Here is a 15,910-nt window from a genome sequence, read left to right as displayed (position 1 = left end):
TTTATTCTTTGTTTAAAGGACTGGCTCTGGAGAGGAGGGCTTGAGAAATAGATGACATAAAAACAGAAGATAAACAAAAATTTTATTTTTAAAAAAAGATAAGAGAAGTGACATAGGATCAAACCTGTCTCACTTCTTTTGCAGGTGGGGGACTCTGTGTCATCCACTGCCCTTGTCAGACTCCATTAATGTGTTGGTAAAATCTTTTTCATGATTACAAGGGATGGTTTCCTGTGGGGGATTGAGGAGGGCAGGTAGGATGAGGGAGGGATCAGTAAGAAATGAGAGTGATGCAAAAACAAATCAAAAAATCATTTTTAAAGGAAGGTTGTGATGGGATTCTCCCACTTGGGGACCAACCAATGGGGAGAATGGAGAGAATCCTAAGGGAATCAGAATTTTCTCCACCATCATAGAAGCAGTAAATTGGCTCTGCTGCTTGTCACAGGGCTTGAAGGACATACTGCTGAGCCCAACAGAACTGCAAGGACCTCGAATAAATGTTGGTCTTGGAATCGAGCCCATAAAAGTCAACTGTCATCAAGAGAAGACTCTTCTATATCTTTCCAGATTTCCCTTCTAGTCTAACACTCACTTTGATGCTGGGGCGGGGGGTGGAACAGGACCATAAAGAGTTCCCATAAAGAACCTGAGCCACTGTAGGTGCCTGAGATTCTCCACTCCAAGGTCCCTTGGACCCACAGGAAAATGGGGTCTGAGATACAATAGACAGCAACCTACCCTGAAACAAGGCTTTGGGTTCCCCAAGTTTTTCTCATTGTCTTGTCTTCAGCCTACGTTAATCATTAGAGGATTCCCCCAGTATTACCTGTAATACAGCCTCTCCCCAGTGTACCCAAGATTTTTGCTCAAGCTGAGAATATCCTAGTTTGAAATGTTTCCACCTCCCTCTAGTACAGATTCTAAAAAACCTGGTTTCAGCAGACCGCCCCTTTGCTGCTTCTATGTTCTTAACGAAGACCCAAGCCTTGTTTGTTCATAGCACCCCACAGCACACAGGGACCCCACTGCCCATGCATATTAGCACACAGCTGGCTGGCCCGTTGGGGAAATGCTCCTCCCTTCCTTCTCATATATGTAACAGCTCCCATATCTGAAGGCTGCAACCTCTCTGCTGAGTCCTCATCACAGTGGAACCCCACAGAACTGGAGGTGACTTACTACTAACAGTTCAAACAGGCATTAGTAGGGGCAGCACTGTCAGGAGAGTTAAATCTACAAAACCCAAGCACATGCATGTTTAAGGCCGCCATTCCTAGGGACACAACCACTTTATACTTAACCATTTTCTGTGAATTCCTGTTCTTGGGGGAAATAGACAATCTGAAACAGCAAACAGGTGTTCCAGTGAAATTACTGACTCTATGGGTAATTTATTCTAAATTGTAAACCCCACTACTCATATGCACAAACCCCACTGCTCATATGCACACATCGGACCCCCACACACACTTTGAGGGGTAAATTCCTTCTCAGCTCCAGGAAATTCTTCAAACTAGGCTCAGACTTTTAGGAAACTCACCTCATCAAAGCAGCTGGATACTTTATAACAGATACATGTGTGGGTCCCACTAAAGGCATGATTTAACATGCAATGTAACCCTTTCAATGTCAGCACTGAAGTGGACCAGGAGACATAGGATTCTAGACCTAGAGTTAGAAGGTATCTCAGAAAATCACCTGGTCTGATCATTTTATAGTGTAAGAAACAGGCCAAGAGAGGTAAAGTGACTTGTCTAGGGTCACGTAGTAATAAGTTTCTGAAGACTGAAGACAGTCCTCTTTGTCACTGTCCTCTGCTGGTTCCCTAGGTTCTCAGGTCTATAGAACCTGCCTTGCTGGGTTCAGCTTCTAGTCTATTGAGACCCTTACTCACTGTGAGAGTACAGGAAAATCACCTGGATGGATGGATCGATCACAGCTTCCTTACCTGGCACACTAGAGGCAGTGACATGTAGTGGAGAAAAAGATCTTGTGCCAAGAGGCACCAGAGACACCTGGGTTCAAATTCTACCTTTCGACTCTTAGAAGCTGTGAGACTCTGGCTAAGTCTCTTATCTCTCAGCCTGTTCTTGTCTAAGTGAGAACAGAAATGCCTCAAATGAGATCATTTTTGTGAAGTTCTTTGCAGACCTTTAAATACTAAAAGGTCAGCTCTTTTTATAAGCTGATCTCTCCATTTCCCTCTGGCCCAATTGTCCATGTTTCTTTATGAAGACAGCCAAGCTTTACTTTGGGGCTCTTGGGATCACTGGCTCAGAGCACAGAAGAGAACACTCGGAGATGTCCCAGCTGCCTCGAGTTCTCCTGGATTCCACGTTCTCCTTGGGCACAGAAGGCAGATCAGGAGCAAGGGATGATCAAGGACAACTTAAGCTCCCAGTCAGGTGACATTACCATGCAATGAACAGCTGTCCCCACCTGTGCCTTGGGACATAGTGGGCTCCACCTCATTGGAGGCCTTCAAGCAGAAGCTCTTTGGTATAGGTGGCTAGAGCTGAGACTAGTTGGACCCCTGAGGACCTCAACTTTGACAGTCCTTGAACTTGGCAGCATTCCATTGAGGAATTTAAAATATCCTGAAAATTCTCCAAGGGAAAATAGGGAGAGAATTAGGTCCTTCCCTCTTCCACTCCAATGATCCTGTAAAGAACCTTTACCAAGCCTACTCACTGAGTCAGTCCCAGTGGCAAAGAACTTTGATTTAGAGCTGAAATAGACTAGAGCCCACTGAAATCCAGTGACTTGGGCAAATCCACTATGTAGCTGAGGTAGCATTTGAACTCAGGTCTACGCTGACAAGCACAAGGCTCTATCCACTGCACCACTGGGCATGTGCCTTCCCCTTCTCCAACCCAGCAAAGAGAAAACCTCTGCAAATCCCCCTCTATGGGACACACCAAACCTAAGTTTCAGCAAACAGGACACAGATGGCTTTCCCTTGTGTACCAGACACATGAGGTAATGAGAAAGCATGTATACTAGTGGGTTACTCATAGAGAAATAAATCAACAAAATTCCTTGTTTCTGGGCGGGCACATGGATCGACTCCCATCTCTGAATCTACTGCCTCCCTTTCCAAGACAGTGGATACAGCTTTTATCAACAGGCTTTCCTTGGAAATTGTCCAGATGTCTCTAATCCATTCTAACCCCAAGTTTACCCTAAAAAGCAGCTGACCACAGGAAGGCAGGCCCACTGGAAAGGGCCATCTGTAGCCATCAGACCCAGGAAATTCATGATGAAAAGTGCTTGGAACACTGAAAAAAGGGAAGAGGACACCCCCTCCACTGCCAGCTATCAAGTACTGAAGGGAATCTTTGAGCTGCAAGGGACCTTAGAAATCAGAGTCAAACCCCTTGCTTCAGGTTTGGAGCAAAGACTCACCCAAGCCCATTCAGACAGCTAGTGGCAGAAGGAAATATCTTATTACTGAAGTAATAGCCTGGTAGAAATTACCCCAGAGCTCAAAGGAGGAAACAAGTTAGCCCACATATCACTTGCAGAAGGTATTGCACTGGTGTCTATTCTGCAAATCCAACCCCATTCTCTTGTGCAAGAAGGAAATAGAGGAAACTCTTGGTACCTGGCCTGATCAGGAAAGGGTTGGGAGGAGGGCTCAGGCACACCACTCAAGAGAGACCTATCAGGTAGCTTACACACGACTCACCAGTTTTCAAAGGATTAGTATATGAAACTCTCAGCACTAAAGCTTTCCCAACACAATGGGGGTCATGGACCCACACTCAGCACCTCACAGACCTAGAAGGGACCTTAGCAGAAACTAGTCCAATGACCGGAATTTGGCAAAGGAGGAAAATGAGACACACAGAAGGCTAGTAAGCTCCTTCCCAGTTTGGGAAGGCAGGGACTTCTGGCCCCAAAATACTCCATATGATATATGATATATCTTTCTCTTGGGGAATTACTCTCTACCATTCTTCAATTGGGAATATGGCCCACTGTTACGCCCTCTCCTCTGAAGGTGCAGGGTTCCATCACCACTCCCCACCATATTGACAGCATTTCTTGAGCTCCTGGGAGATAGAAAGAAAGATGGGCCATAAGCTGTTCCAGCTTCCAGGGGAACAAGACCAGGGCTGGGCCTGGGCCTCTGGAAGATACTCCCCAGGAGAAGGAGTAGGATTGAGATTTTTGTTTCTTCCTTCTACTTCTACTATGGAAGCATAGCCAGATGGTATCGAACAAGTGCAATTCCCTAATTTTACAGATGAGGCATGTCCAGAGTAATACAGTAAATTACTTGAAGTCACACAGACGATAAGTGACAGGTCTAGAATTTGATTTTGGGTCTTCTGGAGATCCTACATACTTTCCACTGATGAGGGTTGCTTCACCTCCATGTTAGCATCTCCAGCTTCCTTGAAGGCCCAGCTCAGGAACTGACTACAGCCAGCTTTCCCTATTCCCCAATTGTTAGGGCTGACTGCTCAAATTCCTTTGATTTCAAGGAATACCCATGAAATTCAAGGAGAGGGGTCTGATCATTGACAAGATAGTAAGATAGCCTCAAGTCAGAACAAGTAAATTTGTCATCAGATCCAATTCTACTTTATGTATATAAGCCCTTCCTGGAAGCTAGGAAAGAGGATGGAGTAGGGGAATAACATTAGATGAAGTAAAAAGTCCTGGTTCTTACTGCTGAATCAGCTGTGAGCCTCAGTTTACTGATCTGTGAAATCAGTAAAGGGGGCGGGAGTTAGGTGTTTCTAAGGCCCTTTCCCATGATTCCATAATTCTCTTATCCTCCACTTGACTCTGCTCAAGGCTTCCACAAGACCCCAGCTTCCTGGCTTAATCAGAAGTGAGGGTAGGGTGAACTTGCCAAGATTCCCCCTTCCCCCATGAGGTGAGGGTTCATCTCTTGGCGTGGATGGAGCACGCAGCCTTAGAGTGACTTGGTTACCTGTCCAAACATTCACTGGCCAGACCTTGGAGAATTGAGTGAGCTGTGTTAGGGAATGTGGATCATCCTGCTTACACCCTCTACTGGGATGAGCAGCTGGCGTGAACCCACCTACAATCTTAGCAGCTACAAAGTCTTCATGACCATGACTGCCCTGCATGGGGTCAGAGCTCCCCTGGCCCTGAATCCTGTACTGCAGGAAGAATTTCTGTGCCATCAAGGATTCTCCTGTCCTCTGTAGGTTGTGTTTAGACACAACCACAACCTGCTTTGATGATGCGAGGGGCTTGAGTCATGTAGAAACTAAGCTGGTAATTCCTCAAGAGCAGTCTCTAGTGCTTGTGCATGTGTATGTTTTCAGAGAAGTCCACAAAAATTCTTGGATGTCTCTCCTCAATGCCCTCTCTGCCTCCCCGTCCCCATGATGGGCACAATGAGGGAAACAATGAGTAAGGCACAGTCTCAGATTTCATTAACTTTGAAACTCAAGGAGGGGGCCTGGCTGGGAAAGGTCACGTCCAGCCCCCTCTTTTTAGTGATTCCAGTATCTCCAAAAATCCACTCCAAGGAGCATTCCTTTAGCATCTTCTATATGTGAAGAGTCTGGATTTGAGGTTAAGAGGATCTGACGTGTAAGCCCTGCTGCCACACATAGACTACGAGAAAGTGTTTTAAGTCCCTCAGTCAGCTCTCAGTGCTTCAAGCAACTCTCCCAGACTATTCATTGGAGAAAAGTTGCCAGTCTGCATTTGTGAATGGAGTTTCTCCCTCCCCACCCCCACTTAAAGTGCAAGTCAGACCCCACCTCCAAAAGGTCACTATTGTCTGGTGGGTGTGGAGAGTGGTAAACCTGGGAGCCAGCCACTGCAGATAAAGGGAAACTAGAGACTCTAAGAACTGAAGGTGAAGAAAGGAGAACCATTCCAGGTCAGGTGAGCAATCCTCAGAAGGCACTGAGGCTGTCTGTGGATGACCAAGTCCAAGAAATTGGCCAGACTAGCTTGAACATAGGCAGAGGGCTGCAGAGGCCAACTGAGCATTCAGGCTCCAATAAATGTCTCTATCTAGAGTCCCAGGCACCAACAGGCTAGTACCATGTGCTTTCTATGACAAACATGTCTTGGCACCTTCTCTGCAATTCACTGAGAGGTAAGGTTTAGTGACTTGCCCAGCGTCATATAGTCAGGAGGTACCAGAGGTGAGACTTCTCGGCTTCAAGGGCCAGCTCTCCATCCACTGTGCCAGACTTCACCATGTTCTGTTTAATTGCTGAATGTCACCTTTGCTATGAGGACAATATGGCATCATGGGCTCACAGAATTAGAGCTAGAAGAAATCTTAGAGGCCACAGAATCTGGAAACTGAGGCTTATAGAGGTTAAGTGATTTGCCCAAGATCACCCAAGAAGTAAATGGCAAAGCCTAGTCCTCCAGCTCCAAACATGGCATCCCTAGCAGGGGCCAGAAACCAAAAATTGACAATACAGCAGAATAGGACAGAAAATGTCAAACTAAGCAATGATTTTTTTCAGACCTAAAACATGGAAACATGGCTGACCCCAAAATGCATCGACTAGATTCAGCCAATAAATACTAGGAGCCTACTATGGCCCAGGCAGGATAGGCAACCCCCAAGTTAAATCTGATTCCAACCTCAATGATTTCTTTGTGCATGCCCCCTCTTTCTCAAACTCTGTGCCCACTCCACTCTACTCTGGGAAACCATTCTAACTGGAGCTTTAAGATCAAGTCAGTTTAAAGGTTTACATTTAACACAAATTGCCATCCTTTGGTTTTCAGAATATGAAGATGAGTAAACTGAGGCATGACATGGTCAGTGAATCTTTCCCAAAGGTCATGATGCAGTATATAAATAGTGATGTTGAGAAAACCCTTCAAAAGAGTCGGATTTGTGAATCATTCCTCTAACTAAAGAGCCCACTTTGGTGGGCACAGATATAATTCACGGAATAGCTGGGGATTTGTGGACTGGGTAACCAGACATCAACTTGACCCAAATGCTGACCCCCTACTCGGCATAGCACTTGGCCAAAATCAATAATAACATCAGGTTTTCCATTTCTCTTGGAAAAAAGAACCAGTGGCGACCAGCTACATTTCCTAATGTGCCTTACAACATTAGTTAGCAACTAGTTGGCAATGTTTCTTCCTTCTGCAAAGCACCAAGTTCAGCTTTTACTCTGAAGTCCTTTTTTTCTCTCCCTTTCTTTGCCCCATCTTTACAACTAGACTTTCAGTCCAGCCAGTACTTTTTCTGTTTGGTCACTCACACAATTTCCCTTGGGAGTACAGATTGTTTCCTCCACTGATTTGGAATCCCCAGCCCTTAGCACACAGTAAGCACTTAATGTTTGTTGATTGATTTGATTCTTGGAAATCTCTTAAACCTGATTTAACTCAGTTCTGAGATCACAGCCCTCGTTTATCACACGCACACGTCTAGTGTCCATTTCCTCCTGAAATTACACTGTATATTATCTGTATTCCTTAATCTGGACAGAATGTATCTCCTAGGAGAAGAGCAAGCTCTGCGAGCTGAAATTGTTTCTTTTTTTATCTTTTAGATCCCCAGATCAAGAGGCATCATGATCTGGTTGATCAGAGAGCAGGCCACAGAACCAGGAAGACCCAGGTTCTAATCCTGTCTCTGACCCATGTTGGTCTTAACTTCTTAGTGTCCCAGACTGTTACAGAACAGTGGCACAGACTGCTGGTTCTGCAATCAAAGGATGTGGGGTCAAATACTACCCATGACACTGCTGTCTACAACCTTGGTGATAAGTCACTTAGTCTCCCTGGGCCGACTTCCTATCGGTCAAAAGGAGGATTTGGACCACCTGACCTTTGAGGGTCCCTTTCAATTCTATATCTACTCAGAGGTGCCCATCTGCATTGGTAAAGGGTCCACACTGGGAGTTCCCTACAATGAAATCACAGATCTGGACCCTTCTTCCCCCCCACCCAAGAAAGCACCCCAGTCTAGCAAAGTGCTTTACATGCAGTTTGAAGATAGGTGGCACAGAGGATTGAGCACTGATCCTGGAAACAGGGAGGCATGAGTTCAAATCAGCATTTGATACTAAGTGACCTTGGGCAAGTCACTTAACCTGTTTGCCTCAGTCTCCCCATCAGTAAAATGAGGGTATTAATTGCACTTACCTCCCAAGGTTGTTGGGAGGATCCAATATGACTTAAGCACTAAGCAAGTGCCTTAACACATGGTAAGTGCTATATAAAATACTAAGCACCTACTATGTGCTAAGCACCATGCTATGTGCTAGACATACAAAAGGAGGTGAAAGACATCCCTGCCAACAAGGAGTTCACAAACTGAGGTTATTAAAGCTGATAATCTCATTAGAGTTTATAATCTAATCTAACAAGCAAACAAGCTGTGTAGAGAATAGGACATCTAAGGAGCCAGGGAAGAGGCTGGGAAAGGCTTGCTAGAAAAGCTCAGGCCTTCCTTACCACACACTCTGGGCTGCCTCCACCCAAGCCTCGTCCTCTAGCTCCCTTGGCACTTGTCCAAGGTACAACACCGGTGTTGCAAGACAAATTAGGAAATGCCTCTCACCAGAGTGTTGGGGTTAAAAAAAACAAAGAGGAGAGAGCCAGGGCTTACAAGGTAAATGGCAACTATGAAGCCCTGCGTTCATCCCATCAGCACTCTGTAAGGTGCCTAAAAGGGAGCTCACCTCCAATACGCTACCTGGGCCATAACACCCAGGGTCTCAGCCTTCTTATAGCTTATGTCTGCAGTGGCAGTGCAGCCTAGTGAGTGCAGCATTTCATTAGGAAATAGAATCCTAGATTTCAGAGCTGGAAGTACCACCAACCCCCTCAAACTGAGGCCTCAAGTGGTTAAGTGTTTCCTCCTGAATAACTCAGCTAGCATGGGCCTGAGACAGAATTCAAACTCAGGTTTTCCTGACTTCTGGAAAAGCTTTCTACACCACAGTCTGATTCAGATCCTGGCTTTGACACTCAGTATTGCCTGGTTCCTTCATTTCTTTCTCTTGTCAGAGGTTACAAAGGTAATCTATAATGGAAGCAAGACGTGAACCCACCTCTTCTGATTCCAAATCTAACGTTTTCTACTCCACCAACAGAATGGCAGGGTCAGGTGAACCTGGACTCCTCAAACCTCTGGTCTTGGTGACTTTGGGCAAGTCACTCTGCGTTCCCCTGGGATTCAGGTTTCTCAGCTGTAAGATGCAGACAACGTCTTCCACTAGCCTAGGGGAGTTTTCTGCTTTCTTTGAAATCCCATCACTTAGCATGGTGCTGTGGATAGCATAGGTGCTCATAAATGCTTGGTGATTGACTGACCACAGAGGTCATATTTAAGGGTTGGAAGGAGCAGCCAGGGTAGAGGCCAGGAGACTGGCCTCCAGAACTCAAATCCTCTGCAGTCATTTGCAAAGGAGGTCTAGACTCTAGAATGAGGAATGAGCTAGACATTTGAATGACAAAGCCATTTTGGGGACATAGCAATTCTGGGATGGTTTTTGTTTGACCCTGAGTGTGTTAGGAAGGCTTTGCCTCCCCGCCCCCCCCTGCCCCATGGCTAAATTCCATGATTGTCAGTTATCATTAGTCTCCAGGACAGGGGGGATCTTTTCAGCCTTTAAGAGGAGCACGGCCACACGCCCTTTTCCAGAGAGCTTCAGCCCAGGATGGCAAAAAGAGCAGTTCATGTTTCTGAGGTTAATCAGTTGTCCCAAACTGAATAGGGGAGGCCACCACCTCAAATCCCAGCCTGAGGCCTGAACGAAAAGCAGATCCGTTCCTCCCAAGCTGGGGCAGATACCGGAAGTACAACCCCTCACTGGACTTTGAGCCAGAAGATAGAAGTCAGTGTAGAAGCAGGAAATTCTTGCCAGAGTTGGGCCACTAGCTAGCTAGCCAAAAGCAGAACTCCAAGGCCCAATTCTTTCAGAAGTAACAAGGACCTAAGTGGGGTCATTTGCATGAGATAAGAACTCAGCAAACTCACTGTCCAGGGAACTCCCACCTTCTACTATACAAAAACCCATTCTCAGCTGCTTAAAGCACTTCTACAATACTAAGCACAAATTAGCCCAGAATCACAAAGGGTTCTTGTCAAGATGCCAAACCCAGGCCTTCCAGAATGCGCTCCCCATTAGCCCAAGCTAAGAACTAAGTTAAACCTTACAGGGGTTTTTTTTAACTAGCATTTTTTTTCCAATTACATTTAAAGTCAATTTTTAACATTTTTCTTAACAATTTTGAGTTCCAAATTTTTCTTCCTCCATCCTCCCCCTTCCCTACAATGGTAAGCAATTTGATATAGCTCTATCTATTTATATATTACACGCTACCATGTAAAACATTTCCATACTAGTCATTATAACAGTCCGAACACTTACCTGAGGCTTAGATGTTCAGTGACTTAAGATCATACAGCTAAAAAAGGACCGAGATGTGAACCCGGGTCATCCTGACTCCTAGGCAGTCTTACAATCCTCACAAAAAATTAGAGCTAGGTTGATGGGGGTTTCTTGGGGGTGGGGGGGTTCCTGATGCCCACTCAGAAAGGGTTTTAACCTTGGAGGGCAGCTGAGGTTCTCTGGGGAGCAGGTGAGGGCGTAGCTCATAAATGAATAACATCACAGACGTGCGGAACTGCCCTGCATTCTGCCCAGCATCTCCCCTAGGACTCCTTAGAAATCCTGCCGGTAATTGGTTCTGACTGTTGGGTGCAAAAAGAAAATAAGCCGGTTTGGGCCCCCAGGAAATACATTCTTTGGCCAGTCTGGCATCCCCTCGGCATTCTTCCTCTAGTTTTTTTTCTTTCCTCTTCAGTTATTTTTTCCTTTCTCCCTGACGGGTAGAGCTGGAGTTGCCCTTGCAGGTCATCTAGTAGTCATTTCACTTTAATGAGAAGGGTGGGAGCCAGCCTGAACTGGGAAGGAGCAGCCAGGGTAGAGGCCAGGAAACCGGCCTCCAGAGATCAAGTCTGCAGTCGCTTAAAAGCAGGTCCGGACCCTCGAAGGACGAAGGAGCCAGACGTCTGAATGACAAAGCCTTTTGGGGGACACAGCCAACACTCAGTGGTTTTTGTTTGACCCTGAACTTGTTAGGAAGGCTGTGTTTTTTTGTTTTCCAATGGGGGGAAAGAGGGGCAGAAAATGATTGCTCATTGAAAAAAACCCGCAACTGTAGAGAAAATGAAGTCCGGAGAAGAAAGATGGTTTCCTTTCCACTACAAGTTCTTCTCTAATTATTTCCTTGGAGCTTTGGGAGAAGTCATTTAACCTCGTGGGTCCTTATTTGTAAACTCCTCGTAATCACATTTCAGGTACCACCCCCACCAGGGCCTGTGTATTGACTGCCTTTCAGCGATCCATATTTATCAACTACTAGGCATGTCTCTTGAGCTATGTGGGGCCTCAACTTCCCCAAATGTAAAATACCAATGTTCTTGGGTCCTTTCCTGTTCTAACTTGAAGACAACCTGTAACTGCACACAGACAAAAGATAAAAGTAGCCTCTTCATGGTCAGATCACGTGGTCTAAACCTCTGGTCTCCAGCCTCGACCACGTGCTCGGCCCTACCCCTAAACTCATCAGTGTGGCCAGGGAAAGTTGATCCGGCCAATCCTAAGGCCTGGGAGATAACCAGAGAAGGCCTCCAGGAGCCTTAAGATCACGGCTGGAATCTTAGGGGATCATATCTGCTAAATTCAATCCCCAGGGGAAAGTGAGCTTCCCCATACCCAGGCAGTTCAGTTTTCACCTTGGTCTCCGTATCCGAGTCCAGCACACGGTAGGACCTTGATCAAGGTTCGCGGATTGAGGTGGTATTTGAACTCCCTAACTCTAAAATGAACCTCCGCCTCCAGACCTACTTCGAATACACCACCCAGCCACACCCACCGTCCCCCCTTCTCCACAAAGTTGGTCCAAAGTAAAAGCTTACTGATTGGTTCGCAGAAGTAGGGATTGAAGGCTGGGCTTCAGACTTCAGATGTCATTTTTCCCACGTACAGCACTCTACCCCCCATCACTGCACCTCCACCCGCCAAGCAACCTTTCTGCCTAGGAACGGCCTTGGGCCTTTGGCCTTCTCCACCCAACTTCCCGCCATCACAGACTACACCGACCGGGAGGGGGGCCCCCAGCTCAGTCCGGCTGAGCTCAGTCTCCACCCCACTACAAGGGCCCCAAGCCTGCGGGGATCTGACTAGGGATGGGGGCGAGGAAGGACAGGCATGTTCCAGCTCCCATCCTGGCCCCAGTCCTCCTTGCCTCTGTCCCAGGTCACCCGGGACGTGCCTGGCCTCCTCAGGGACTTTGCCCAGGGATGGGCGGAGCCAGCCTCGGGTTCCGGGCGGGGATCTCGAGCTCGGGAAGGCCCCGGCACCCGGAAAGGCTGCTCGGACAGCGCCAGCATGGCCACAAGGGCTCTCTCATATGGGATCCATAGCACGCCCTCCGCTCCCCAAGCCGGATCAGCCCCGGGTTTGGCTGCTGCAGCCTCTGGAGCCCGCAGCCCCAGCTTTCCCGCCGTGGGACCTGGAGCCCGATGCCCACACTCACCCCGATCGCGGCCCCGGCTGCAGCAGCCCACAGCCAGAGTTCTTGCCCTCAGCCTTCCCCTCCCCCGGCCGGGGGCCCGATGCCCACACTCACCCCGATCGCGGCCCCGGCTGCTGCAGCCCCACAGTCCCACAGCACCCAGCCTTCCCCTCCCCGCACTCCCTCTAAGTGGGAGCCCGTCTGCTGCAGCGTCCCGAACCCGTGCCTTCTGCCTTCCATGCCCGCGCTCAACCCTCATGCAAGAGCTTGGGCTACAGCGGCTCCCCCGTCCAACCCCCGCTTTCCGTGCCTGGGTCTGGGGGTTGGGAGCCTTGACTCACCCCGATCCGGCCGCGGTGGTGGCTTGGATGGAGTTGATGCGCAGCCGGTTGGCGGTGTCCTTCAGTGCCTGCAGTTTCTGTTGGTCCGGCTTATGGTAATCCTCCATGGCGAAGCGGGTTTGGCGCGGATCCCGAGCCCAGTACGAGCAGAGAAGGGGAGACGAACAGCCAGGAGGAGGGCGAGAAGGAGGGTCAGCCCAGCGCGCCCTCTTATGACCAGGCCTACCTGCGGGAGGAGCTGGGGACGTGGGCAGGGGCACGGGGAGGAGAAAGAGGAAGAAAGGCAGGAGGAGGAGCGAGCCTCAGGGCCGGCCCCTGCCGGGGCCACGCGGGGAGGAGTGGCAGAGATCGGTGCTGACCCTGTCTCACGCACGCACGGTCCCTGGGCTGCGGCCCCCATCCTCACCCCTACCTGTCCGCCCTTCTCAAGAGCTCCCAGAGCCTTGAACACTAGCTAGGGCTTTTTACCGTGGAGGAAACTGGTCCAGGAAGGCCCACACACGCTCTAGAAGGGCCCACGGAGAGTTGTGGGGTGGCACCCTGGGCTCAGTCCAGAGCTGGGGGAAGGGATGGCTCCCCCCTCCCCACCCCCACAGAGACGCTCCTGTTTTCGCATTTGCTTTTGCAGGGGCCTGGTTGCTTCCTAAGTGTGGGGAAGCAACATGGGTATGGAATTCTGGATGTGAAGCCCAAAGATTTGGGTTCAGAAGAACTCAGATGTAGACCTGGAGGAGTCCTAGGAAGGCTTCCAGGTCAAACTTCTCATTTTCCAGGTGATGCAGCAGAGGAGGCTAGAAAAAGTGGAGTGATCGCCTAAAGTTCCATAGGCAGGAAGGTGAGCAGGCCAATTTGAACCCAGGCCCAAGGCTTCCAGAACTGGACTCTTTGTATCCTCTTCTGCCATATGCTAGCTGTTGGCTCAGCCTTCTCCCTCTGATTCCCCAGCTGGACTTTAGATAATCTAAAAGGTGACTTTGGGCTCAAGAATCTATGACCCAGTGCCATACACTTACTCAGCATTGGCAGTAGGCCCAGACTGTTCCTCTTCTGGAGATGTCCTTTGAATGAATAAGCATTCCTTGCTTCCAGGCCCCTGCAGCTGGCCTGCCCTGGGCTTCAATGGTGCATTAACCAAGTTTGCATAGTGGCTTTACCAAGAGGGTGAGGGGAAAGGCAGGGTCAGGGCTGTGCCTTCCTCTCATAAGCCCACTGAATCAAAGGGTCTAAGAATTGAATGGATCCTTAGACATCATCTAGTCTCTTTTACAGAGGGGGAAACCGAGTCTCAGAGAAGGGAAGTCACTTGCCCAAGGTCTCAAGTAGTGTATAGCACAGAACTGGGGTTAGATGTCAGTCCCCCTGACCACAACAGAGTTCTTCTCACTACATGATATGGACAAGGGATTCCAGGTTCCTAACTTTTTTTTTTGTAATGTACCCTTTGGACAGCAGTTTGGCAAACCATGGAGGAACTCTTGCTCAGAATCATGTTTTTCAATGTGTAAAACAACATACATAGGATTCTGAAGGAAAACAATTATATTGAAATACAGAAAAAAAAAATTCACAGACCTTACAAGGAAGGAGTAAGCTCCCCATCTTTGGGAGAACTTCAAGCAGAGGGTAGACACCCAGTTATCCACTAGATTGCAGAAGAAACTATGTCTGACTCTTCATGACCCTTTTTGAAGTTTTCTTGGCAAAGATACTGCATTGGTTTGCCGTTCCTTCTTCAGCTCATTTTACAGATAAGAAAACAGAGCAGGGTCAAATGACTTGCCTAAGGTCACACAGCTAGCAAATGTCTGAGGTCACATTTGAACTCAGGTCTTCCTGACTCCAGGCCCTGTGCTCTATCCACTGTGCTACCTAGCTGCCCATTAAAGTTCATGCTAGCTCTAAAATTCTGTTTTTCTGATAGATGTTACCCGAAGACCACCGTGTTTGTTGTAACCACTGAAGCAGAAGCCATATGCTCCCAAACAGAAGGCTCCCCCTAAATCTGGGGACAAGGTTAAAATGTGCTGTGAGAAGTAAGAAAGTTGGGGTTGTGACCTAGCATGGACAGGTTAGAGGTCAGAAACTAATGCGCAGGCCCAAGGAGGTGTGTGAAGAAGGGCCTATCTGAGAGGAGAACACTGAGTCACATGGCCAGGGGACAGTATCGGGGAAATCTGAAGTTCAGAATTCTATAAGCGTCGTGCCTCATCCTGGCCCAGTTGTGGTCCTTCCAGTGACCATGCTGGAAGCTACCCATTCCTTCAGGGGAAGGAACGTAGGCTTTCCCTACTCTGAACTCCATTTTAAATAAATTTTTCTTGATACCTGTTTTTGTATGTCAAGCTCATCTCTAACATGTGCCAAGTAAGAATCAGTATTAGATAGGTTAATGAGCTGTAGAAGAATCCCACAGATAACTCTGGAAAGTGGTGCAATCAAACCCCTTACTGTACAGATAAGAGAGTTATTTGGAAAGGTCTAGTAATCTGCCCAAGGTTATTATTATTAAGTTAACAGAGGGTTAATGGAAGACCCTGGAGAGGAAATTAAGATTTTCCTAGTCTCAATGCAGGGCTTTAGATGGTTTGAACAGGACGCTGCTATGTTTCCTGACTCTTGGTAAACAGGGGGTAGACTACTGGTGAGGAATGAGGCATACCTTTGCAGATGTCTGTTAATTAGATTTGCTTGACCATATTTGTTGTTGTTCTTGTTTTCCTTCATTCTCCTTCTAAAAGAGGATCTCATCATCAGGAAGGTGATGCTATTTGCAAGTGAACTGGATTTAAATGAGAGAGCTTTGTGCAAAGTCACCAGCCTTACTTTTTCCTCTGGGTCCAGTGGCAAGATATAGATCAGGAAAACTGGACATGGCCTTGCATGCAGTGGGAGATCTTGACTTTTTTAAGATAAAGTCTTTCAGAGTTCTCACTTTGACTGAGGCAACATCCATTCAGTGATGAAAGCTAGTTAAGAAATGGGCCAAATCAAAAAATAAATCAGGGAGGGGAAGACCCACTGGGTTTCTGGTTAAAACAGAAACCTTTACTATTTAC

General features: G+C 47.7%; 1 protein-coding gene across 2 annotated transcripts in view; it reads right to left on the bottom strand.

Moving 5' to 3' along the window:
• The window catches only part of TKT (transketolase), a 31,482-nt gene extending 18,351 nt beyond the window's left edge, over positions 1-13,131 (bottom strand). Inside the window, exon 1 of one of the 2 annotated variants that reach the window (XM_072599066.1) lies at positions 12,855-13,131. In XM_072599066.1, coding sequence (XP_072455167.1) covers positions 12,855-12,961 — 107 coding nt within the window. In that variant the 5' untranslated portion in view covers positions 12,962-13,131. Of the gene's footprint in view, positions 1-11,914; positions 11,940-12,854 lie in introns of those variants that run through there. The other variant, XM_072599065.1, reaches the window with a different exon arrangement.
• Between the last annotated feature and the right edge of the window lie 2,779 nt (positions 13,132-15,910).

The sequence above is a fragment of the Notamacropus eugenii genome, chromosome 3 (assembly GCF_028372415.1).
Source record: "Notamacropus eugenii isolate mMacEug1 chromosome 3, mMacEug1.pri_v2, whole genome shotgun sequence".
In the NCBI taxonomy this organism is placed as follows: domain Eukaryota; kingdom Metazoa; phylum Chordata; class Mammalia; order Diprotodontia; family Macropodidae; genus Notamacropus; species Notamacropus eugenii.
The sequence above is the reverse complement of the archived record's forward strand: the minus strand, read 5'-3'. Positions and strand labels throughout refer to the sequence as shown.